The following is a 26,495-nucleotide window of genomic DNA, read 5'->3' on the forward strand; positions in this document are numbered from 1 at the left end:
CACATGGTTGATAAATGATTACATTTATCATGAAAATCAATAGCAGAACAAATAAAGCAGAAAACGCCTCAGGAAAATGCTTGTGCTGTCAGTAGCCACAGATTCCTACAAGGTATTTGTATTAAGATGGCACAAAAGGCATCAGCTGCCACTGGGGCTCCTTTCATGGTAGATACATCAAGTGCATAATACACCTGAGGTAACACTAGATTCCTCTATAAACCAGACCAAAACAAGGCCTGAATTTTAGACATTGAGGCACAAAGACTAAGCAATCTGGCTAGAGATACCCAAAAACCTCTAATCCAACTCCAGTGTAAGAAAATTAAACCCCATGCTGATTTAATAGATGGTTAAAGCTATCAACCCTAAGCACTGTCTCCTAAATCTTCAGTTTCCTCAGTGTTAAAGCAGGCAAATATCAGTATGCAACACCATTTTTGAATGCCATACTAATTAGTTAATCCTAAAACATGAGTTTAAATCCTAGCTTTTTGCTTAGTTTAGCCTCACATTTAGCTGCTACATCGTTTCCCACTGAGTTCATTTCCCATTTGGAGCCTGTTGCTCAATTCCTGGTTTTAACAAATCCAGGAGAACCTGAGCTCACTATCCAGAACCCCCAGCCTCTGTCTCAGGCCTCCCCACTTAAAGAAGCACATTTCCCACTCAGCTGTCCATGAGCTGGCAAGTGAACTTCACTCCAGGAAAACGAATTACACGCGTCCCCAGACACATGTAAATAAACCAAAGAAATTTCAGATTTACAGAGCTGTCTTCAAACCCTCTCCCCCAGCTCAGGGAGGATTAAAAAGGACTTCAAAGAAGCCCGAGTTCCAATTAAAACACTGTGACCACCCCGGGGACGCAAAAATATTCCTCTGATTAGTGAGATGCGCTCTTTGAACTGTTTAGCTAAAAAAAGCTTTCAGAACTTTAAACAAATGCAGTAATTCTCTCTCATACTTCTTTTTTTTTTTTTTTTTGGAAAGTTTCTAAAAATTTAATATTCAAAGTGAAGGACAAATAACATTTCAAACCCAAAGTTTTATGGAAGCCCATTAGCACATCAGCTCTAGGCCTCTACTAACATGAGACACACCAAGACCTCAACGCTGCAGTCCCAGTTCAAACCAGATGACACAAGTTGTCAGAACAGAAGAGCCCAGAGTGTCACTGTTTTTACAGAGGTGGTGGCACTCCTGTGTTACAAAGAGACCACACAAAATCCCAATCTCACCAGCCCTCAGAACCACTCTCCCTCAAGGGAAGAGCACATCAATCCCACCTCATTTTGAAATTCTGCTTTATTTCCTTAACATGCAAATCTCCCAAGCCACACATGAAGTGTCTCATATTCGAGTTCTTTGACACACGGTGATAATACAACAGTTGCCCTCAGACTTAGCAATTACCACAGATCTAAATAAAAGCTCTTCTTATGCTTCCCACAAAAAAAAAAAAAAACCAAAAACAAAAACAAACCACCACACACACAATTTAAAAAAAAAAAAAAAGGCAACTCACTCGATCCTCTCAGACTCTCATTCCCACAACTACAGTTGAATTAATACTCCAAAAGTTTTAACATCAAGAAGAACGATAAACATTAAGGACAAATGCTGGGAAAATAACTGAGTCTTGGAGAGTGCCAAAGCAGTTAGAGCTAAGTGGGCATAATAAACTTGCCTGTGAAAGCCAAACCTCAATCACCATTATCCATAAGGAATGAATAATTCATGGCTGAAGGAGACAGAAGGAGAATTTAAGACTTCTTCGCAGAAAGTGGAACTGCTAAAGTGTAATTGCATTAAAGATGTAAACAGTGGCATTTCAACAATCACTCCTCTTTTGCCAGCTCACTCTCAAAAACCCCAGCTCAGCTCAGCTGCCTCCTCCAGCACCCAGTTCAGAGCAGTCAAAGGTAATTATGGCTTCCCTGTGTCTTTGCCACAGGCTCTGGTGACTGGGATTAAGGTAAGGACTGCACTGGTGTCACAGGCACTTGGACACCACCCTGACTTGCTGCTATCATCAAGCTTTGGTCACTATTAATACTTGAAGCTACTAGGGAAGGCATTGATAAGATTACATGATAAATTAGATGTCACAATTTGAAATGTATCCACAGAAGAGCTTCTTTTCTCTCAGTTAAAAGAAACAAAACATCCCTTTTTCACTCCACCTTCACATCCTTCCTTGCATTCACATTTACCTTCAAGATCTTATTTCATCACACTCTGTGATGCAGGACTACCCACAAACAGTTGCTTTTCCTTTGGTGAATGGATGGTACAGAACCAACCAGAACACAATAAAAGAATTAAAAATCAGTCTTCCAGAAGCCTTCAAAACTTCTACCCTCCTGGAGATCTTCTGCTGGTTTCTCCAGGATCTGCAGCTTTCAGATTTGGCTCGCTGCTACTATGGCTGCAGTTTTGTACAACAGCTCCACAACTGAGGAAAAGGTGCTTCAGATAATCGTAACTCTTCGGATTCCACTTGAGCTTGACTGGGAGAATACTGCAAAGCATTTAAAACCCAAGTGTAGAGGGAGTCCTGTTTACACAGTAAGTGTGACACTAAACGTATCTGTGGACAATAGTTTTGGGAAGCACAAATGAAAGCCACAGTTTCATTAAACCATAAAATAATTTTAAGTCCCTGGTACAGAGTTACCTCAGTCAGCTACTTTCCTCCAAAGCTTGTCTGCATTCAAGTTTTCCTGTTACATACCAAGAAAATTTTTAATTTGCTTCACCCATTTGGCTGAGCACATGCCAGCTAAAAGTATTCTCCAATCTCAGCTCTACTCTCCTTCCTCTGCTGAGCCACAGCTTCTCTCCTAAGACTCCTCACCTCAGAAGCATCACAGAGAAACAGTGCCAGAATTCCACATTTCTTGTAGAATTTTATACCACCAGTATGTTTAGTACTTAACCTGAGCAAAGACGGGATTAAAATGAAAGCACAAAGGTAGTGGAAAACAAGTCTCTCTGCTTGAAAGTAACTTTGCAAATGCTTACAGAACACTTGGCCACATGGTGAGTATTTACTCTTTGCAGAGCTGTGTATCAAGACCAGGATTTCTGAACTGCCAAAACACCTCCCTGCACGGGCATCCTGCTGCCCTCTGCACTGGCTTCAAAGAGCTGAGGTCAGACAAGCAGACAAAACTTCCATTGGCACTCCATTTCCCAAAGAGGACTCCCAAAATCCTGAAGGGATGGGCACAATTACTGCAGTGAGAGATTCGAATGTATCCTACAAAGAAACTTTTTGCTGCAAACCCAGAGAACTACATTAAAAAAAAATCACAAATCCCACTCACGCGGTCACCGCAGTCTGAAAAACCATCCATTTTTTATCGGGTATAAAATAAATGCTCCAATATACAGCTCCTCAGAAAGGAGAAAGGAGAGCTGCCTATTGATTTGGTGTCAGGGCCACCTCAGGAAAGAGGGGAAGAACAAAACAGTTGAAGCAAATGTTGCCTCCCCACATCCTCTCTTCAGAAAGCACAAAGGCTTTAAATACATGAAACCAGCTCAACTGTGTAGTTACCCTCTGAAAGGCCATCAATTACCTAAATTGGGCTGTGTGGCAGAGAGGCATAAAAATGAGACAGGGTCAAACCAGCTCTGGAATTAATTGAGGGGGAAGAGGGAATATATCAAAAGAGGGAGAGTTTTCATTCTCGCCTTCCTTCCTCCTCCCTCACTCTCCAGCAATCGCCATGGCGCAAAGAGACAGCAGAAGATTTCATTAATAAATTTATTTCAACTTTCTTTTCAATGGTGCTAAGAATGTATGCAAATCCATTCATAATTAGGTTTAAAAATTCCATTTCATGGGATAATCAGACTTCAAAAAACTCAATTTTAGTTTTAATCAGATTTTAACAAGGATATTAAGTCCATTTCGTTCAGAAGAGGGAGAAACGGTGAATTTAACACAAAATGTATTCAAGCTTAGCCCTGGGAGATAATTAAATAAAATTAATTTGGCAAGAGTTGTCTGTAAATGGAAACGCTCCAGACAGCAGAGCACGTTCCTGAAGGAAACAAAAGCAGTTCATTACTGTACAAACAGATACAAAGCTTATTGTTCAGAGAGAAGAGAATTGCAGCTCTTCCACAACAGCAGGACAACCTGAGCCCTCAAGCTGCCTCTGACAAACGCAGCAGTGTGTGGAGGAGAAGGTAGTTATTTCCTTCTCGTTTCAGCTAAGACCCTGCACTCCCCTGGCACAGCACGGGGAGGAAAATGCAGGGGACACCATATACAAACCTAACAATTCCAAATTACCAAGCACAGAAAACAGTGAGAAACAACCTAGTGAGAGACAGCTCCTTCAAACTATGACAACCCAGGTACAATTGGAGGCTGTCAGCAAGATTCTTGTCAGATACAATTCCATCAAATTCCATGTAGTTATTTAATCCCACCACAGAACTGAATCCAAAATTAATACCAAAAGCATCCCATTCTCCCTGACAAATGCCATGGACTGCCACAGATGCTAAAACTTTGTTAACTGTCCTTATGATGGTTCAGTTCTGAAGGGGCAGATTTTTATTTTGCAACCCTTACAACCTCAGACACAAAAATGCAGTTATTTTAACAATGTGTATTACCAGATGTGTCTGACACATAGTTACTAACATCACACCATGGAAGTCACTTCTGGCAAACACTTCACTAATATACATCCCAAAACCTCAAAACAGAATGTTTGACTCTACAGCAAAGGGTTTACTTAAAGTTTCCCCCAATATTGGACACTGTTAAGGTTCAGCTTGACAGGGTGCTGGGCCATCTTGTGCAGACCAGGCTTTTGCCATGAAAGGCTGAACCAGGGGATCTTCAAGGTCCCTGCCAACCTGATATTCTACGGTTCTATGAAACTCTACTGACCCAGACACTGAAAATAACAGAACAGGATACAAAAACCAGATGGATAAAAAAAGGGAAAAAAGCTATTTTAACTATCTAACTATAGTCAAAAGACATTGAGAAACAGCATGTTTATCTTTAGCAGCTGCCATAAGCCACAAAGACAGGAGCACACACATTTCCAAGACCTATGTCTACCCAATTAGAAAAAAAACCTAATTCAGACCACTTTTTCACTCTTCCTCTCTACCAGTCTTGCAAATATATCAGTTATTACAAAGTGCCAACTGCATTTCCCCTTGCCAGCTACTTGCAGACAGGTGAGCCAATAGGTGTTGTGTGACCTTGACAAGTGGGCCAGCTCTCCAGAAGGCAGATGATGTCTTTGCCAAAGTCACACTGGAAACCATCAGGCCTAAATGAAAGGCTTGTCACAAAATAGGCTTGATGCCATCAACCTTGGCTGCTACATTTGCAGAAAACCACCTGAAGCCACAAAGCTTTATCTCTGGGAATACAAAGAGCACAGAGTCGGAAATGTTAGTTTCAAACACACTAGCAAAACTGAGGAAAACAAAATTCATAACTAGGTCAAAGCATCATCTTCTGAAGGCAGGCAATAGCAGAGCTGTGAAGGAGCCCTGTCCAAGCTAACTGATGAACAGCTGACTCCTCTAACTGAGGATACTGAACATATTCTCAGTCAAAGCCAGACACCCTATTACTACCCTCTGTAGAAAAGTTAGCAGGATTTCAAGCCATTACTGAAGAGCTTGATGTGTGTCACAGCAAGAGGATGATCGTTTCATTGAAACAGAAAATAAATCAACTTGGTCAGCAGGGAATAACTCAAGAAAATCCAGAATTTCATATTCCTTCCTACCCAAAAGATTGATCTTCCCTTTCACTACATTGTTCATTTCAGAGTATCTCTGGAAATGAATTTAAACACGTAATGAGAATTCAAAAGCAATTCCAACAGGAACAACTTGTGCCAGAAAATGGTTCCTGCAATAGTTGCCCATTACTCCCTGCAAAGAACTGCAGCAATTGTTAACTCTGCTGACAGGACAGTTGAGAATAATGCAGAGAAAAGGAGTCAGGAAGGATTGAGTCCAAGTGGTACTAGAAAAGGAGAGAAGAGATGCTCGAAATCTCAAGTAAATACATTTCTAGAAAAGCCAAAACTGTACCCACATTGCAAGGTTAGGCTCTCTGACAGACCTGTTTCTGCTTAAAGCAAGAGGCAGCAAAAGTTGAGAGCAGCTTCACTGTGCAGAGGTTTCAAACACATCATTCAAAATGTATCATCCTCTTACAACAATGCCATTCGGCAAGACATGGTTTCATCAGAAAAAAACCACATTTTGCTGCCACATGATGACCAAAACACGGGCAGAACATTTATTTTAAAAAACAAGCTTTGCCAATGCACTCCCAGAATTTTACTTCAGGGAAGGGAGGGAAAGAAGGTTCCACACACCTCCACCTCTTAACTGCCTTGGCTATGTGGAATAGTTGGCATGTTTTATCTCCTTTCTGCTGAGAAGGCCTGGCTGCATTTCCTGCAAGCTGTTCTAACCCCACTGAAAGTTTCATTTGAAAACGGAAGCCCTGAGCTCCTATTTTAGGTGTTCAGGTCAGCACTTTGAAAACAACCTCCAGACAGTGATTCTGAGTGGTCATTAAATACAGGGACCCACTCAGCCCTCAACACCTCCCACCTTTGCTTTCAAAATGGGAAACTTTCCAATTATCACAGGCCCAGTGCTCTTGCCAGCCTGATGCAATGTCTGCCCTCCCTCAGGCAGCTCACTTCAGGCTGATGTTTTTAGGTTAAGACAAAAAACACTTTTCATTTTGTCTCAAACAGAAAAAGGCATCGTTTATATAAACAGTGGCAATTTAGGAAGCTCACTTCTCTCTAATAACTTTACAACTTTGTTGAACATTGTTTGAAATAAGAAACATTATAGCTGAAAGCAAAACATTTTTCTATTTATCCTGTGCACATACCACATAATAGCTCCAATCTGTGAGTTTTTACTTTTTAAAAGGGATGAAGGGCACCAACTAAAAATCTTTATGCTTATGTAAAATTCATACTGTTGAGAGTTAACAAACTTGCATTCTAAAAAAGTCTGCTTCAGGTCTTGCACATTAGTCTGGATTTTCCTATCTAGCCCAGGATCCCATTGACACAGGACCAGAGATGGATGACTAAATAATCCAATCCACCATGCTAATTTCCATGCTATAAGTTATTTTAGAATACAAACAACACTTATGTAATCACAGTTAGTTCAAGAGAACCTTGAGGCACTTATCACATTAATCTTTTAACTTACTAACATTTCAAGTTCACTGTGCCCTTTAAGAAATGTTGGAAAACATTGTACAGTGTTTCTCTCCAAGCAGTGCATGGACAAAGGTATATTTACAAGCATATTCCCTCTAGTAAAGTAGCTGGTGAGGAAAGAGAATAGAGCCCAGGTAAACACGTGCTTTGGTCAAAAATATTCACTTGCAAAGAAGTCCCAAGGGAGGAAAGATTGGAATTTAAGGACAAAGCTTACATAATAATATCACAGGGCACGTAAGTAAGCTTGTCAGAACAGGAGCATTTAAACAATGCTAAAAAACTGAAGCAGTTTAATGTTCATACATTTCCAGTTTTCTCCCGCCCTTGTTGGTGTTGTTATGCTGTAAAGTACAATTAAAACTGAAAATCAGACTCCTCCTGGCTGATCCACTGCAGAACTTCCTCCTGCACCAATGACAAAACAAAATCAGATGATTAAAGCAGCCCCTTCCCAGCTCCCATCAGAAGTACAAATCCATGTTCTAGGGTGAAGCACTGATGAGGTTAAGCACTAACCAGGAGTGAGTCACACTCAAAACATCATCAAGATAACCTGCACCAAACACACTCAGAAAAGCTTCTCAGATGATACAAATCATATTTTGGTCTTATCTGCACTGACAGATAAGCTCTTCTTAATAGTTCAGCGCATTTTTCAGCAAACTGCTTATTTCTCCACACGAACAAAGGTCAGCTGCTCTCATGCTTCAGGTCCCTGGCCACAGTTGTTGTTCTGCGTGGGCAGGAAGATGGACGTGGTCTAACTTTTACTCATTAACCCCCAAATTCCCCTTCCCCACCTCCAGTTTTCAGAACCCTGGTATTAAATAAAGCCTGCAATTCCAAACTAAAATGCACCATTCCCCTCTTCCTACTCGTGTGCCCATTCCCTTGCTTACAGATTGGCACATTCACAGGAAAGTGGGACTCAAAAGGACCTTCTAGCTTAGGTCCTATCTAGTCCTTTGCTGTTATGAACTCGAGTCATCTCTTCCATAATCCTGTGGAGCAGTAGTTTGGGTACTTTTAACTCCACTGAAAGCTGCATTCAGAACTTTAGTCTTCCTACAAGTTAGAACCTCCTTCTAGCTGCATTCATGGCAGAGTTACAGTGACTTGATTTAAATGCCAGTGCAAGTTTTAGGGAAAGCTGGTTCTTTTTCTCACTGGTATGGACTCCCCCCTTCCTTCTCCTCCCTTCTATCCATCTATCTCCTGGCAGCAATTTCATCTCCCACCAGACTCTGCCAGAGGCTGTTCCATTCAGCACCAGTTCAGTGGGCTCTCAGGCTCCTTCCAGCAACCCCTTTCTGCATTCCCACTATCTTCCCCCACAGTGGGTGACCAGAACTCCCAGAAGCATCTGCCAGACCATCCATAGAGGACTTGAACACCTTCACCTCCATGGAAGTTTTTCTCCTGGTGCATCCTACGTGTGAGAAAGAACAGCCACCACTGCAAACAAGCACAAAGCCCTTCTAGTTCTTTCCAGTGCATGTGCTCCATTTTAGAAAAGATGTTGGCATTCAGCTCCCAATTCCATGGAGCACTGTGCCTTGTTTCCTTGAATTTTGTCCCACTTCTGCAATCTAATCCTTAGGGTCACTCAGTTCTGCATATCCAGCTTTTGTGTATTTATGAATCCTCTGAACTTGGCATCATTAGTCAAGTTTTATCAGCGCACACCAAATTTTTGCACCAAAACCATTAATAGAAATACTAAATAAAGCAGATCCTGAGGCTAATCTTTGAGGAATTCCACTTATCCTTGCATTTTCCTTCCAACAATACTAAATCTATCCCTGCTTAAACAATTCCTTATACATCCTACAATTCTATTAATTTCCTTCTTCTCCCACATGATTTATACTTTCCCAAATGGTTTTCTTCTTTCAGCGAAGTTCAAATAAATAAGATTTACTGTGATTTATTCCATAAGATAATCAATTCTCTAGACAAAGAAAGTTGGTACATTAGTCTGGCACAATCCATCTTGGTATTTCTTGATCCAATAAAGAAGGGAGGTTCCCTGACCTGTAGCTAAAGGCCATGCCCAGGAGTACAAGGGAGTAGCCCATACAAGAGTTTGAATCCTTACATTTGCATTTTGGTTTGCTTCTGTTCAGAGAAGACCTGTCCATTTTGAAAAAGGTTTTGAAAAAGCATTACTATGCTAAAACAAAATCCTCTCCAATAAGTATGTACAGGATGTACACTTTTGTTTAAAAGTTTCCTTGCAAACCCAAAACTTCGGGGCTAAATGAGGTATAATACACTGAGCATCTAAGGGAGAGGGGAGGCAGAGCACATTGACAGCCCCAGCAGAAAATTTAGAGCTGAAATACTGAAAGATGCTAAAATGGAAATGAAAAGGTAAAATTAAAAATGAGCTGGAGATTATAGTGGTTATTGGTTTTGTGGAAATGATCAAATGAGAGGCTGAATAAAAATCAAGCACAAGCATTTGAGCTGTCTGACAGGAGCAAACCATCCCCTTGCTGATTAGTCTCTGCTATTTAAATGATAATTTCACTTTAAGGCAAACAGGGCTGCTTAATGCAAGGAAAGTGGCTCGTTACAAAAGTGTCTGTATTTTTGAAAGCTTCTCCTTCACAGCAGAGTGAGCACCGAAGTTCAAGCCATTTACACATAACATGGGTCACTACATGCTGGAAGGAAACAAGTAACTTCTACCCAACTGTTTTCCAACAGTGTTTCAAACTATAGTTGCAGGAAATATGGCAGCAACTCAAAATGAAGTGTCTGACTGGTAAGTCCCCCGTGGCAAATGAATCACTTGCTATGCAGTAGACAACACCAGCACACATTTCTAAATCCACTCCTGATCCTCGTGGATAAAGAGCCTTGAGTTTACTGGTTTGGGGAATGAACCCTATATTTAAGCTGGGGTAATGCTCTATATTCTAATAAAAAGAGTCAATGGAAAAAGAAGTGATAATTTTCATTAAAAAAATGGTCTATTGGCATCCTCACTTCCAAAATAAAGTTCTTATAACCCTAGTAAGAAAGGTCCATCTTTTCTTTGATGTCATTATTCTCCACTGAACTCCTGTAGTCAAACTACTGAAGTTCCTCAAACATTCCTCCACCAAAGAAGATGGACAGTGTGCTAAGCTATTGCTCAACACTATTTTCTGTCTCCAGAATTATGGATCTGTGATCCCGGGAAGACAATCTCTTGAACTGTTCCCAGAGCTTTGAAATGCAAAGCAAGGACAGAGATATTTTTGATCTGAGCTTGCTTACTTCTTGCTCTGATTCTCTGATTATACATTACAGCCTCAGTCTGCCCCGTTGTCAGGTGCTCATCCCTTATGTTTTACACCCTTCCTATCTCTCCTTTAGCCTCCAGACTTATTAACTCTGATGTATTCAAACGGAAATAAAAGGCATTAATGGCAAAGGAGAAAGAACACTAATAATTTTTGAACATCAGAGATAAGTACAGCGTTTTTTAGAGAAAATTAATATCAGATAGGAAAATATGGCAGGAAGCTTTGCCCAGCATTTCAGTGAGGAACTGTCAGACACAGACCTGCAATATTTTAAGGTATCTATGAAAAGAGGCCCAGATGGTTGCCATAATAAAATTAAGTGGATCAACCCCATGAGAATGGGAGAAGACTAAACTCTGGCTAAAGCATAGATTTGACACCACACTTCCAAACATCATATTTAAATGCATTATTCCCAGCACCTAAACGAGGCCTGAAATCTGCATCTGACTACTCTGAAGCCTGGAGCTTCAGAATTTGAGATTACAAAGGAGCATTTTCTCCCTACCAGGCATGATACACATTCTGTCAAGGAAAGCTAAAACCCAGGGCAGCGTGGAGAGTGAAGAATAATGTACATTTTAAAATAAGATAACAGAAAGAAGAACAGAAGAGCTTAGAGCAATATTCCAGCATATGCTGCATGTCACATTCAATAGGTGACAGCTTCCTCCAAGACTTCTCCATGTAAAGAACAGTGGCTTTGGCACATGTACAATTAGAGCAAGACAACCACAAATAGTTTTCTCTTTAAACTTGTACCTCACTCTCTCTAAAGCCAAAGATCCCCTTTGGAACTGTTCAGGTACTTCTCCCTCAAGAAGATTTTAAATGTTACTAAGGCAGTGCTTTCATCTTTCACACCTAAGTCCTACAAACACTGAGCATGTAACCTTTATTTCTGTATAAACAATGATTACCCTCATCATCCCTTCCAAACCTGGCTGCTCGTTGACACCTTCCCTTTCCCTGCTTTGGAACCACACAGGTACTTATGCACCTACAGAGGAAACCTGATGAAGGAAGGGAAGGCTGTTTCCCATTCTAGATTGCTTTTTTGCTCTGCAGGGCCACCTCTTTCAGCTGCAGAGCTCACAGACCACAAGGTACCATTTCTCAAACCTTCAGCTTCAGTGGAATGCAAACACTAAAATGCAATACTGTGCTTACAGAGGACAAGAGCAGATAATCTGTCCATGAGGTAGGCTGACACCTCATAACTATGAAAGTTTCTCTAATAAGCATAGTGCTTTTTTTGGTGTTGTTTTGGTTTTTGTTGTTTGATGTGAGGTTTTTAAATTAATGTTTCCCCCTGCGTAGTTTATATCTCCCTATTGGGCACCCTGGGAATTCCCACTGTGAGGAGACAGTTCGTTTTACACTGGGAATCTTGTAAACAGCAGTCATGCAATTTTCAGTCTGTTCACAGATCATAAATTACAACTAGTTATAAAAAACTTAAACATACAACATGAAGTTTCAATATCCTCATACTATGCTAATCCTAATTTTATCCTCCAATTAGGGACACAGCTCTAAAGCTGGGGGCCACCAGTAGCCAACTCAAATAAACCCAACCCCTAACTGTCCCCTAAAAAAGAAATTAGCACTTTAGTTCAGGTCAGTGGTACAGTTACAGAGGGCAGCCAGCATCAAATGCTTTTAATTAGATTGATTTCTTGCTTGGTGACAAAAGACCACAGGGTTACAATAGGCTATCCAGTAAAAATACTTGCTCCACTATGGAGAGATCATGCCAGAATTACAGCATTACTGGAACTAGCAACAGTAACCCCCAGTCTTGTCTTGATTGGTTGCTGTTAATTAAGTATCCAGAATAACATGAGTAATTCGAATTATTTCAACATGCACTGCTTTGAATATCTGTCAACAGATTTTTTTTAAACCAGTAACCACTTACTCATAATGGACATTCAGAGAAAGATAAATTACTACCTTGTGAGAAAGGAAAAGATTATGAGCTTCATTCACTACTGCAAAGATATTCAATGCCTTGTATGGAAGAGAGCACACAGTAGCTAAGCATAGTTAATCAAGATTCAAAAAGGAAAGTAGAGAACTCCAATATTCTCCCTTCTCTTCTATTCACTGAAAAAAAAAGAGCACTAATCCACCACTAAATGCAGAATCAAGAAATCCGATTCCCTTTTCCCACCCTCTCTCCTCCCTTCCCCCAACTCCAAAAGCAGAATGTGCATAGAAGGACTTCCCGTACTGAGTGTAGCACCTGGGTAATTACGAATTACAACTGTGCAAACCACTGTACTAAATAGAGATGCCTGCCACTTAATTAAACCCTTTCTTAGAGAGGAAATGCATGCACATTCACACTATCTCCTCCTCTTAATTGGTCTCAGACATTGCAGGAAGTTATCCCCAAGATTTGTCAGCCAGCCAACCCACAGATGTTTGAGAAAGAAAACCAGGTCAGCATTAACAGGTTCACTTCTTCTGCTCAAGGCACAGGTCAGCAGATCAGTGTCTGCTGTCTGCAGCTGGCAGGCTCCACCTCGGGAAAGTGGTCCTTAAGCACTGGCCTGAATTCCTGTCAAACGTGCACTTCTCTTCCCAGGCCTGGAGGGCGAGCACACCAAACAGCCATGGCAGCTTAATGTGATACCGTGGCTGCAGCCAGCTGGATCGACCCTGCAAACTGAAGGACACTACAGGCACTCTCCAAACCTGGGCTTCACTAAACTCACAGTCCCTCCAGATGAGCCTCACACCATCAGCACCAGGGGGCCAAGACCTGCCCTACAACAGAACCACAGTGAGATGCGACTCAAGAACATCCAAGCCTGTGACTGGAGTCTCAGAGCTCCACAGAAGAGTCCAAGCACACTTCTCTCTGATATATCAACCTCATCTCATTTCCTTCCTGTATTCCACAGCCCCTTCAGAAAACGATATCTGATCTCTCCACTGTGCCCCTGTGATGGAAAAAACTGAAATGATTCTGAGGAGTACTGTGAACAAAAGCTTTTGCTTTATCCCACACACAGACATCAGTCCTGAGCTGACAGCACTACTGGCAACAGAAAATGGTGCTCCAAAAAGTAAAGACCCAATTAAGTAGGTCATGATCAATATATTTGATCATTGATATAAAATAATTCTGCTGTGTTTACAAAGATCTTTGAGCCCAGTAGGTGAATATGTAAAATCTTCATATAGTCACTACTTCAGATTGAAGAAAAAAAAAACCAACAAACAAACAAAACCCCACCAAATAAACCCCACTTCATACATTACTATTTATTCTACCAAAAAAGGAAAAAAAGCTTGGACTAAAACTCCTCTGAAGCTGTTGTTCGTGGCCCACCTGTCAGCCTTCACCAATTTGTGCAGCTTTTCAGCCAAATTTCAACCTTTCAAAACTTGCAATCTTCTGCCACTTTCGGAAAAAAAGACAAATTTAGCATTAAACCTTGTAAGCTGCTATCAATGACTATCAGTACATTCAGTATCTGAGTTACTGCCTCATCTTTAACCCATACCTGAAGCACATCTTTTACATCACTCTGTACTCCAGGCTGTATCTGTTTATGGGTAGCAAAATCACCTGACTAACTCATTAGAGGACGAAAGCAACATCAACCAAACACAGACAAACAGCAGGAAAACAGGCTTATCTAGATTAATAGCTCATAGAACAAGAACCCTCATTTTTTATTTGGGCATATTCTACATGCTGCAGAGGGGAAGGTCAGAACAACAACAGTGCTGCTCCAAGAATGGAATTCCAAGGCTTGGGGTGGGGAGAAAAGAACCAGGCTGTGAAAAACTCCTGTTAAATAAGATAAAAATGAAGAGTATGGGGTGTGAGTACGAACAGAGTTGGTTAGAAAAATACTTTATTCTGTATTCCATCAGACAAATCAGCACAAATCTTTTTCATACCAAGTTACAATCCTGAGTACTGGGCAAGGAGACAGCGACTGCGTGCGTGTAGCATTAAACAGATTTTAAAGGTTCTGACAGGAGCAATTAGCGGTTTTCCCCTAGGCTGGCTGCCCCGCTGATGGATTCCCACCAGGATGAGGTTCCCAGGCTGGAGCAGGAGCCCGTTTGCTCCCGCAGCAGGAGAAAGGGCGCCATCTCCTGGGGGCTTTTGCGCACTGTCACCCAAATAAAGCCGCCGCCACCTCTCACCCAAAACCTTCCTGAAATACTTTTCTGATGAATTACATGATGTTTAACGGCAGTCAAGGAATTATCTGGTAAAATATCTCTAAGCTGCTAGTCCAACTCTGAAAATACAACCGAGTCTGTCACAATTAACACAGTTTGTCAGTGCAACAACTCAACTACACAAATACTGGATTTTGAAGAAATACAAACTATATCAGGACATCCTGGAGAGAGAGGGAGTAGAAGAAGCTTGTTTTCTTGACACAGTCCTTTCTTAATAACAAATTCCTATAAGAACCATGCATAAATATCCTTCTCTAGGGCAGTAAACTCCAAAATAAATAAAACTTTCTACTCGCAGAGCGAGAATTTCAACATTTTGTGCTTTTTTTCCCTTTAATGTTGAAACCAATCCTACAGCTGGAATATCAAGCCAGAGCAACACACGACAAACACATGAAAATCCCTGGCAGCATAGCAGTAACGTAGAAAAAAGTCCTACATCCACAATAAAAACCAGAGCCAACTATACTGCAAAGTAGGCAGTAAGAAGCTCAAGAAATCAAAAGTAATTGAACACAAAAAAGATTATATAGATTTATAGTGTGTACACATGAACCACATATATAGCTATGATGTGTACTATTTTATTATCTGGCTATTGTGCAGCTTACAGGGATATTATGCTCTAGAGCTACAGTTGTCTTTGTTTCCACTGTTTATGAGAGAGAAAAGCCCAGGAGCTTACAAGTGGAATCCAGAACTAGCAAACATAAGATTAGCCAGAGTAAACTGTTAATGAACTTGTTTTCCCCCACAAGGTGAAGCATTATAAACACTTAGTTAGCTCTTTCATTGTCACCAAAAAGAGACCAGTACTAAAAACAGTAGGATTACCACTACACTCCTGAAAGCTGCACCTCCTTCCCAAGTATTATTACATAAAATTACACTGGAAGGGCTGATCATAAGCCAATCTGACAAAAAGCCTGCTGGGAGCAGGCAATCAGTGAACAGAAACCACTGAGAGCAGACACTGAACAAGCCCTGTGGAAGTGCTGAAGGGAATGAAAAATCATCCTCTCCTACAACACCACACGCTGCTTGCACTCCCCTTACATCCTCTGTACCAATGAAGAACCTGATAAGAAAAGATGAGAAATCCTAATGCCTTCCCTTTTTCCTTGCTTATCTAGTTATTAGCAAACAGCACATTGCTCCAGCTCTTTGGGACAGTCAGCCAACTTGTTCTTATTTTTTTCTCCTACTATGAGATGGGCAATTAACTCTTCTCAAACTTTCACCAACAGCATTCTCCGGGAACCAACTAGGACAATGATCTCTCATCATCTTCATCTTCCTGACTGAAAATTAACATAATTCATGCTGTAAGAAGTCAGAGCAACAACAAAAAAAAGAAAGACAAGAAAAAAAAAAACAATGAGGGAGGCAGGGGGGAATCATCCAGTCCCACTTGCTCCAATTGCATACAAAAGGTGATTTTTCTCAAGAGCAATTCCCCTTTCTGTATGAGAAGGAGACATTAATAGCACTAAACAATATGGCCCAATCAGAAACCTAACACTTCACAGGGAATATTCTGATTTTAAATGAAGGAGTTATTAGACTTCAACAGGCAGAATCACTTGGTTCCATTTCTCTCCCAGTGTGAAATTACCTCGTTAAACCTTTAACAGCTTGAGGTAAGTAAAAAGCTTTTACTCCAATGTCTGATAGGGAAGTTTTGTGAAAAGGATTCCTAGAATTTCTGTCCATAGGAGATTTAGCACAATTCCATTTTCATCTAGATGTATGTGCCCCTCAGTAGATGCAGGAGATAACCTCAAGCATGCTACTTGCCAGCCTGCCTTGGGAAGAGTTTCGTTGTCCTCATTAAACAGAAAACACTGAGAAAGTTAAGGAGACTTTCCCAAGTTGGAACACAAGTACCTTTTACATGAAGCAACACTGTGCCCAAACCACATGTGCATATCCAAACAATCCCAGCACTGTGCAGACATTGCTCTGCTGTTGGATACATGTAATGAGCAGAATAAAGAGGCAAGTGGCAAAAGGAGGTTCTGCTGTACAAGTTTCAGCTCTGAGCCAACATGAAAGGTGATCTGTGCTATGGTGCTCATGTCAAGACACTTCTTTACAGAGCAGCATCTCTGCTTTCAGTGTAATAACAATGTAAATATTTAGAGAAAATAGAGCAGTGTTAAAACATGACACACAAAAGCTTCCTAGCAACTCAGAAAACTTTCTGCAATGGAAGGAAATGATCAGAAGATGCACCATTTCCAGTCCCTCTTTATACCACATACACAACAGAGACCTTAAAAAGTCTGTTTCAGTGCTCCAGATGTCAGGAGGAGCTGTTATCTACCAGTGCACAGACCAGCTGGTGTTACAAACACCACTGGGGAGTGGGGTTTGACAAAATAACTAAATTAACAACAGTTCTTCAGCTGTTTTAGGGAAGAAAAGTCACAACAGGATCTAGCAGCTTATTTTGATAAGCTGATTTGATATCCAGATGTCAAAGGAAATATATTCACAACAATTTGTCACAGGAAAGATACATTCTCTTCTCTGGACATATCCTAAAATTCTTAGAGATTCACTTACTAAGCAAGCAGAATCTCTAACTAAACTGAATGCAACTATAGCCAAAAAGTTCAAAGAACTCAAAACTGAAGCATGGCCTTAGAGACACTGGTCAAGCTGACTTGGTGAAAAACATTTGTTAGTTCCCAAAGATACTTTAAAACAGTGTATATATTACTTTCTTCCCATATATAACAAAAAGTACTGGAAGAGCTTACACATGAAGAGACAGAAGAAAGCATGACCAACACACTTCAGAGATCTGAAGATTAAGAGGGAAATGGTTTAAAAGTCTTACCTCCCTCCAGAGCTGTGAAAACATACCTGATATTTAAGCCAGTGCTCTGGTCCAGTTTCTCCCAGCTTTGTAGTTTTGCCAGAAGTTTCTAAAGTAGATGAAAAGTAGAGTTAGACAGATGAATATTCTAGTAGCTGATTTTCCAGAGTTTTCTCAGATTCCTCCATTCAAAGTCAGTGTCATTCCTCCTTCTGTGGATTTCATGGTCTTATCTAGCACTTTGTCATTCATCTGAGACTCCATTCTGGCCCCACAGCACTTGTGGTGATCAAAGTGGGTATTGAGGTTCTCACCATACACCTGTTCAACACCACCATGCCTCGGCAGAGCCTGACATCATAAAAAGCCTTTCCAGCAGAAGAAATGTGAAAGAGAAACAGCAAGGCCAAAGAAAACACTATGATGAGATTGTTCTTTACATGAAATTTCCAGCTGAACAACAGAAGTCCTTCTGCCTTTTACACCTTCATTGCCATAACTCCCCTCACGCTGACTTCTCAGTTTGGGAACGCCTGCTTCGAGCCCATTAATTAAAACAGATATCACATCTCAACTAACACAACACAGGAAGAGCCTAAAAGTCAGGACAGGCAGTAAAGGAAACCCCCTATTCTGTTCCTCCACCCAATGTTTCCAGCTCCTCACCTCATTTTCCAGTTCTACAGTCACCAGCTGCGCTTGGACCTTCTCATAGCGCTCCAGTTTTCTTTGGAGACCTTCTACCTCCTCTTTCAGCAAGCCATTGTTTTCTTTCATTTCCCTGTGGTGAAGAGAGAGACAACTATTAAAAAGCAATGCAACCCAATTCCCTCCCACGAACTTCCAGATACACACAGAATGACCAGGGAATCGTGACATTGTACAGATATTCAATGTTTCACTTCTACAACCTTCACTGCAAAGTCACTGCTCCAAAAAAACCTGAAGTTTTATTGAATTTATTTTTGTCTACTCTAAGTACCATCCTAGTTAAGCCCAAACAACCTGAAGTTTTGTATCTGCTTTACTATTTGACAAAATAAGGGTAGCAGAAGACTCCCAACTCCCCTGCTCAGTCCAGCTGGATGCAGGGCTGGAACACAGCAAGCACTACAGACCTGGATTTTGAGCAAGCATTGAGATTGCTTGGTTTTACTTTAATAGAGGTGTGCAAGGGTGAAATAAAACCATTTAACAACAAATGACCTTTAATCTGTTGATATGTTTCCGTGCACAAAAAACAAGCATGAGAAAATTCCAAGATAAACAATTCAAAATGACAATGGAACAACTACAAGACCAAAACCAAGGAAAACTACATAATTTTGAAAAAGAAAAAGCTGACAGGACAACTTGTGTAATTTTTAAAAAAAAATAAAATAAAATAAACCACACACAAAACATTTTTAGGCAAGTTATTTCATAGTACATTTAATTTAATTTTTCAAATCAACTGCTACTTCAGAAATCCAGAAAGCCTACTCTACACCAAGGGCTATATCAGAGTACTTTAGAAACTCAAACAAAACACTTCCTAAACATTATGCTGGAACAACAGCCCTTTAAAATAGTGGCAACAATAGCTAAGCAAACCAGTTATTAAAGCAATGTTCAGCTGTCTCTTTTCTCTACAGGGAATTCTTTCCCAAAGCTGTATGGAGTTCATCACTACCTTTAAACACTGAATTTTGTTCTAACAAACAGAAATCACCACCCAGAACAATCAATACACATTCTGTGAGGCTCTTCTGTTCAAGAAGATTCCTCAGATCTTGTCAAATCCTCTCAAAGAGGAACCATCACAACGCTGCTCCGTTCATATGCATTATTTATAGGAAATATTTAAACTTCCTCCTAAACTTTCCATGTGGAGGCACAGCAGAGGGATTTGAAAGTGCACATCGTGCAGCTGTAGCAAGTACAGAAGAACACAAGATAACCCTCAACAACTGAACCTTTCCTTCACCTGAAGTAGGCGTTTTCCTCCCTGAGTTGGCGCAATTCCCGCTCCATTTTTGGGAAACGAGCCAGTTCTGCCTTCATGTTCTTGACAATTAGAGCATCATGTTCCTGCTGGGAGAACTTCTGCTCCAGATCCTAGAAAACGTGGGATGACAAGAGGACATCAGTGATTAAGCTGAAACTTGTAAGAACTATTTCTGCATTGTACTTTTTAAGCTCAAATCAAGGACTTGAATGAAGTTGAAAGGGAACTCAGTAGGAACATCTGCTCCAATTCACTGCTCAAAGCAGCCCAGGTGTTACACCTGCTTACCCTAAGTTCATAACAAAAACACCCTCTGCTAATCATTAAAAAGACCTTTTCCTACCCACTTAACCAAATCTGTGATTTTCTTATCCTCTGTCCCTCCATCAATGAACTGCATAGAGGGGCACTTAATGGCCTGAAAGAATTAGGAACAAGAAGAAACACAAATATGCATTTTAGCACTATGTTGCTTTTTTTTTAACCACTAAAAAAAAAAAAAAAAAAAGTTTATTCAGAGCTGTATTGCAGAGTGATACCCTGTTTTCCATCCTTTCATTTCAGTGGAGGGAGTCTCCTCTTGCTGACAATGGTCTGGCTTCACCAGAGGCAATGCTACTATCAGCACCTGCTCAAACCAAAGTAACTCTCTACAACTACCTGTGCAAGAAAGACAAGTGAAAAACATACAATCCCACCAACCTACATGCTAATTTGGAAGGACATAAAGCATCTCTATACTCCCATTTTAGCCAGTGTGGTTTCGAAAGCTTTACAAGTAACTGCGCTTACTTAAAGAGCTAAACCCAACTTCAGAGGAAGGATTTTCTGGGAAGCAGAAAAGTACTTGTAGCTGCTGGGCTCATCATCCACCATTTGCAAAAAGATCACTCTAGAAGCAATCTCTTGCAAAGCAAACTTGTGCTGTGGCACAAGACCAAAAAGAGCATTCCCCCAGAACCCTGCACAAGGATATAAATCACCTTCTTATAGAGAAAGTTGGGATTTTTTTCAATCAATTGATAAAACAAAGGCAAAGAGTGCCATGTTACAGCTAATTGTAGACAGCCTGGTCCACCCAGTCTCAGCTCTCACTGGCCACCAACTCAGATACATGACAAACTAACCTTTTACTTCTGTCCTTCCACTGAAGGACATCAAAAACTAAAGCTTTACATAGGTCAAAAAGTTTCTTACCTTAATCTTCTGTTCATATTCTGCCAGTTGGGATTGGTTTGCTTGCAGGGTCTGGATTTGCTGACTTGCCTCTTGCCATTTCCTGTTAGATGCAGACACAAAAAGTATTTAGCATCCAGAAATCATGTACCAGAAACAACTTGCATGCAGAACTCTCTGACAAACGTAGTCAAACACTATTAGCAAGGTAAATGTTAATGCTATAGAAGATTTTGTCTCATACAGTTTCACACTCATATCCCCTCTATTTAGAGACAAAAACATCCACCCATTTTAACAAAGATTCATATTGAAAGAAATCAAAACAAAAAAATCAAGCCACCTTAACTCTGAAAACAATACATACTCAGAGTAAATAAACCTTCACAACTCCAAAATTGAAGAGTTCAATTTAGTAAGCAAGGAAAAACACACTAGTAGCTTTCAACTACCCCTCCACTATGATTTAAGTCTTGATATTTTTGTTCTGTTCAGTCCCTAAAGTTCACATTAGCCTTTCCCACCCACGTGCCTTCTGTTAACTCTCTACCAGGAACATGAGATATCACAGATTTAAAGCTCAAGTTGTGGTTCTTTTCCTCAAGGTACAATTAAATTCCACCTCAGAGTTCCTTTCAAACAACAGTTATAACCTGCACATCCAGATCAAAGAATCCCTTTGAAGAGGGGAAATCAAACGCTGTTGAAAGTTTTCTGAGTGATGACACCTGCACAAGACTCAAGTTTTGTTTGCCTTTTTCTCCCTACAGTCATTCATCCCCTGCTTACTTTTTTTCAACATCCAGCTGTTCCATCAGTTCCTGCTTCTGAGAGTCTTGGCTTGTCATCTGCATCTCTTGGTTCATTATATTCCATTGCAGCTCTGATATTTTCCCTTTTAATACAGTGATTGTCTGAATTAATGGAAGAAAAAAAGCAAAAACATACAAGGCTATGACTCTCCAAGCTGGATATAAGGGATGGTGATATAAATCATTTCCAACTAAAAAGTACAAACACTGACTCTAGAAACAATCCCACTCTCGCAAACCTTCAGACCTGGAAACTTACCTCAAACAAAGGTAAAAGAAAATCATTGAGTAGCTTTCATCTGTCACTCAAATTGTCATTTCCATTACCTGTTACATGAGTGTCCCCAAACTGGCATAAAAATATCAAGCTTCAAAGTTAGATGATGATAAGTACATATATTAAAGTAAAAAAATTATCCCACAACCATTCCAAATGTATTTTGTCTGGGTTTCAAAATTTAAAATGTCTGGATTTGCCTCAACCAAATACCAGAGGCATTACAGTTTCCTTAGAAGTAGAGGCCAGTGGTTTTTAGGATTTTTTTCTAAATATCTTAACTCCAAAGAAAAGCTCACAAGTCATGTAACCTGACTTTGAACCTTGGTGCTATATGTTGTCTTGCACTTTTTTCCTCCTTCTCCACATCAACTTGCCTAAGAAATCTCCTTCTGATCTGCTCACTTGTGTCTGGGCTTGGTTTGGTTCTAAACTTTGACAGCAAAGACACACACCACCGGGGTTTATTAATTTCCAGGTGATGAACACAGTGATTCCAATTATTTTGTTTGGGCTTTTTTTTTTTTTTTAATCAAAAGGGGCATTTTCAATTGACAAGAACTGCGAAGTGATCTGAAGCTACGAATGGATTAAAAATTGCTCTGTTCTTACTTCATTAGCTTCAGCTAATTTGCTCTCCTTCTCTTGCAGCTTCTTACTCATTGTCTCCATGCTCTTCTTGTAGGATTTGTTCATCTCCATTTGTTCTTTCAGTTTATTTTCAGCTTCTGTTTCCCTTTCCTGATATTGTTTTATGCGTGTGAGCAGCTCCTGGTTACGGTCGGCCTCTCGCTTGCCAAGGAAAAAAAAAATGCAAAAAGATATAAGAAGAAAGTAGCACAAAGTTGAAGCCATTTTCCCTTCTCCTGTCTTCATTCCTCATCACCATGGCCACCAAGGCATCATCAGACCACAGCTTTAACCTTTAACCTTTTTTTGCATTGGCAAGGCCAAAAATCTTACCAGCAGCAACTTCATGTCAAGAGCTACCCAGGGCAATGGAGCTGGAAAATTAGGAGACAGAGTCTTACACTAAGTCATGACTATGAGAATACAAATGTGGCTTCACAGACTCCACTGCACACCCTCCAGCAGATCAGCAGATCTCCAGCAGAAAATATTCTGATCTCCAATTTAAAGCTGGGCCGTGCACAGCAAATTGACTTTCAGAAACTCAGATCTCAACAGTTGGGTTAATAAGAGAAACTTCCCTCTGCAGCTTCTGGAAACTGTATGAGGCCATTTAAAAGAAAAGAAACAGGGTTTAAATGCACAGTTTTATCAACTAATACAATAAATATTTCTGCGCTCTGACCACCTTTCATACACCATTTCAGTTTATTCCTACCACAAATTAATTCTTATTGAAAAAATGCATAGTAAATTGCTTTACTAATCAAAGCAAATCGAGACATGGATTTACATAGTAAACAAGGATTATGCAAAGCAATGTGAGGTTCCTAAAACCTTTATCCACATGACTCAGAAAAACACAGAATCTGAGCAGGGTAATTACCAGAGTGCTGGATTAGTGCTGCTCCCTTTTTTGTACCAGTATTTCAAGGGTTTCCGTGACTGACTCAGCTACATTCCAGTTTGAACTCTTCCTGGCTTAATCCCACATCACCTGACTTCAGAGGAACAAGGAATTTAGTCACTGACTCGCTATTTCACAACTACACACTAAATCTGTCACCCAGCATCCTTGTAAAATACAACAAAACGTGTTTATAATCAGCCGCATATGAGATTTTTATTATGCTACAAGACCCACTGATCTACTGCTTATTCCAGTAAGATCGTTAAGCAAACATATGTGGTCATAAAAGCAGAAACCAATAAAAGCTATTAGTCCCTGAGTGAGGCTCACTGTTTTATCAGTGCAGGCTCCCTTGTGTGACACTGCATGGCTGGCACTATTGCCATTCCAATTAATTACAGTCACACAAACTAAATGCTTGCAATTGTGCCAGCAGAAGTTTAAATTCAGCTAGGAGAAAAATTATTAAATACTTCTGGGGGAAACAAATAGTAAACCCCCCTTTTATTATTGCTACCCATGATAACTTTAGTGCTAAACTAGCAGAACTCAGTGATCAGATCAGGGGTCTGTCAACCTAACAAGGCTTCAAGTGCACACCCTTGTGCACATCAGCAAGTTGGTGTAATGCACTGCAAGGGGATCTGTAGAGCAAAACAGTTGGTGCTGGGAACTTGACACCCACACCACCACCACCTCTACAGTAAATGCAAACACAGTAAATGCATTCCAGGAGCATCTACTACAGATTCACTCAAGTCCTGCCCTGAAGACAGGGTCTGTTAGCAGCTGGAGAACACCAGGCTTGCTCCTGGATTGCATCTCTCAGTTTAGCTTCATTCCAAAACAAAGTTGCCTATACACATTCTGAGACATTCCACTGCAAAGCACAGCTCGTGAGAAGTGGAGAGGATATCCCTGATCCAAACCAAAACACCACTGTAGGTGCTCCACAGGTGTTGTGACTCAGGCCTGTGATCCCAAGCCACCACACTCACCTCATAGTTCCTGGCATTGGTGTTGGCTGCCTTCTCCAGCTCGATGCGAGCTCGTTTGTGGCTGAGCTCCATCTGCATCTTCTCCCGCTCCACCTGCAGCAGCTGGGATTTGGAGTGGATCTGCCCAGCTTGTTCTTCCAACTGGCCAGTTCATGTGTGAAAAGGGACATTGCACCCCATTAACAGCACAGCAATAATAAGGCAGGGTGGTGCCTCCCACCCCGTACTGCTTCTGCTAACATTTATGTGCCATTTTACAAAGCACCAGGAAACTATCACCAAATTTGTTGTTGTTCTCACACCAGCTGCAGTTGGGGAACCACACCCAAAAACCCCCGTATCGAATCAAGGTGAGCTGGAAAGAAATTAATTCCAAGTTCTTCACTCAGAATTCTTCCTTCCATCTCTAGAGATACTCTGACAAAATGTACTTCTCTATCTAAAAAAAGTTTAATTATGAACTCCCAGAGCCTCATAAAAGTAAAAGCAGCTGGCCAAGAAGCACAGGTCGTGCTCCCAATAAAATGCAACTGCTGAGCAAAATAACTTGTTTTTCTATGACCTCTCCAACATTACACTTCATTTTTTCATTGAAATTACCTTGGAGCACAGACAATACTAACAGAATTCCTCATCTCCTGGTGATGTACATCCAACACACAGGTAATGGAGACTCTACCCAGAGAGCCTCCTCTAACTACCACTGTCACCAGAGATGTAACAGAGACACAAATTGCCTTTTGTCAACATTTCAAATGCAAAGCAGATTTACATTAAAATAAGCAAGCTTATTTTATACCTAGAGGCTGAAATAGAAATTATATTAACAGAACAGAGAAACTTCATTCCAGACTAATAAACAGTCCTTAGGATCCAAGATGTCAACTTATTTTACGCTTTATGAGCATGAAGCAGCTAAAAGAAAGAAAAGTAAAAACCACAGGTGGATGCAAACAGAAGTGGACATGAAAGCACAAACTGAACTGTTTGCATATCAAAGCCACACTCCTGTTTGTGTCCAGGCAAAGAAACCTTAAAATTATGAAAAAAAAAAAAAAGGTAACAAAGTGTCTTACTAGAAAAATGCTAACAGATCTAAAGCTCCTCTGTTCAGCAATATGAAAACAACTTACAATTTAATTTCCTGAGCTGTTTCACAGATATAACTTGCAGGAAATAATTTCAAAGCACCTTTCTCATTCTTTTACAAAACAGAAATAAGTATGTCTGACACTTGAAAAAATTAAGTATTTTCTGGAAAAAATTCAGAACGTTGACCAAAAGCAAGCTTCCAACAGTGAGCTTGTGTGAACATCAGTTTCAGAAAGAATGGTCAGATTTGAATGAAATCAATCCTGATTCCTGGAATCAAAAGGACCACACAAGCACACTGATGAGGACACCTCACCTGCATCCTCTGCTGGTACTGGATCTGCAAGGAGCTTTGAGATGGTCCTGGTGGGGCCAGCCCAGACACCCCCTCCATACGCTGAGATATGAAGTGGTTGAGGGATTTCAGGGTGGATAAAACAGTGGTGTTATTTTCCAAGTCCTCCATGGCTCTGGGAACAGACAGAAATAGAAATCACCAAACAGAGCACGCTGCTGGATCCTGGCTGCTCTGCTGAGGAGAGACATGCCACTGCCCTGAGGAAACACTCAATGTCTTCCAATTTACAGGGTAAAATCAACCTGCAAATCACTGCAGGTGCATCCTAACCCACAGAAAACACGACCCAACCCAGGCTGGAGTCGTAGGTCTCTGAAATGAGAAACTGAAGCAAGACAGGCTGTTCTTCCCGGGGCTTTCTACCCAAAACGGTTTGATTTTATTTAAATACTTTCTCCCCTGAATTTTTGGCCTATAAACGTACAAATAAAAGCTGTCACGAGTCATACAAAATTGAATTTTCCTTTTTGGGAAACAAGTTAACATTGTAGGGCAGGAAGATCTACAGCAGGCAACAGTAACAAACAGAACTCATTACTCTTCCCCCCAAAGGTTTGAAGCTGACGGGGGAGGAGAACTAACTACACATTAGCAGCAAACTCTGCTATTCAACTTGTTTCTGGTTTCCCAAAATCACTCTGGAAGCACTAACTTCCAGCAAG

General features: G+C 40.6%; 1 protein-coding gene across 1 annotated transcript in view; it reads right to left on the reverse strand.

Moving 5' to 3' along the window:
- MAD1L1 (mitotic arrest deficient 1 like 1) overlaps window positions 1-26,495 on the reverse strand; it is a 354,867-nt gene that overhangs the window by 327,598 nt on the left and 774 nt on the right. The window contains exons 2-9 of the mRNA XM_064673155.1: window positions 25,792-25,945; window positions 24,384-24,524; window positions 22,458-22,637; window positions 21,546-21,670; window positions 20,778-20,859; window positions 19,560-19,690; window positions 18,260-18,374; window positions 17,641-17,702 (exon numbers count right to left, since the gene is read on the reverse strand). Coding sequence (XP_064529225.1) covers window positions 17,641-17,702; window positions 18,260-18,374; window positions 19,560-19,690; window positions 20,778-20,859; window positions 21,546-21,670; window positions 22,458-22,637; window positions 24,384-24,524; window positions 25,792-25,941 — 986 coding nt within the window. The 5' untranslated portion in view covers window positions 25,942-25,945. The remainder of the gene's footprint in view (window positions 1-17,640; window positions 17,703-18,259; window positions 18,375-19,559; window positions 19,691-20,777; window positions 20,860-21,545; window positions 21,671-22,457; window positions 22,638-24,383; window positions 24,525-25,791; window positions 25,946-26,495) is intronic.

This window comes from Pseudopipra pipra, chromosome 16, assembly GCF_036250125.1.
Source record: "Pseudopipra pipra isolate bDixPip1 chromosome 16, bDixPip1.hap1, whole genome shotgun sequence".
Lineage (NCBI taxonomy): Eukaryota > Metazoa > Chordata > Aves > Passeriformes > Pipridae > Pseudopipra > Pseudopipra pipra.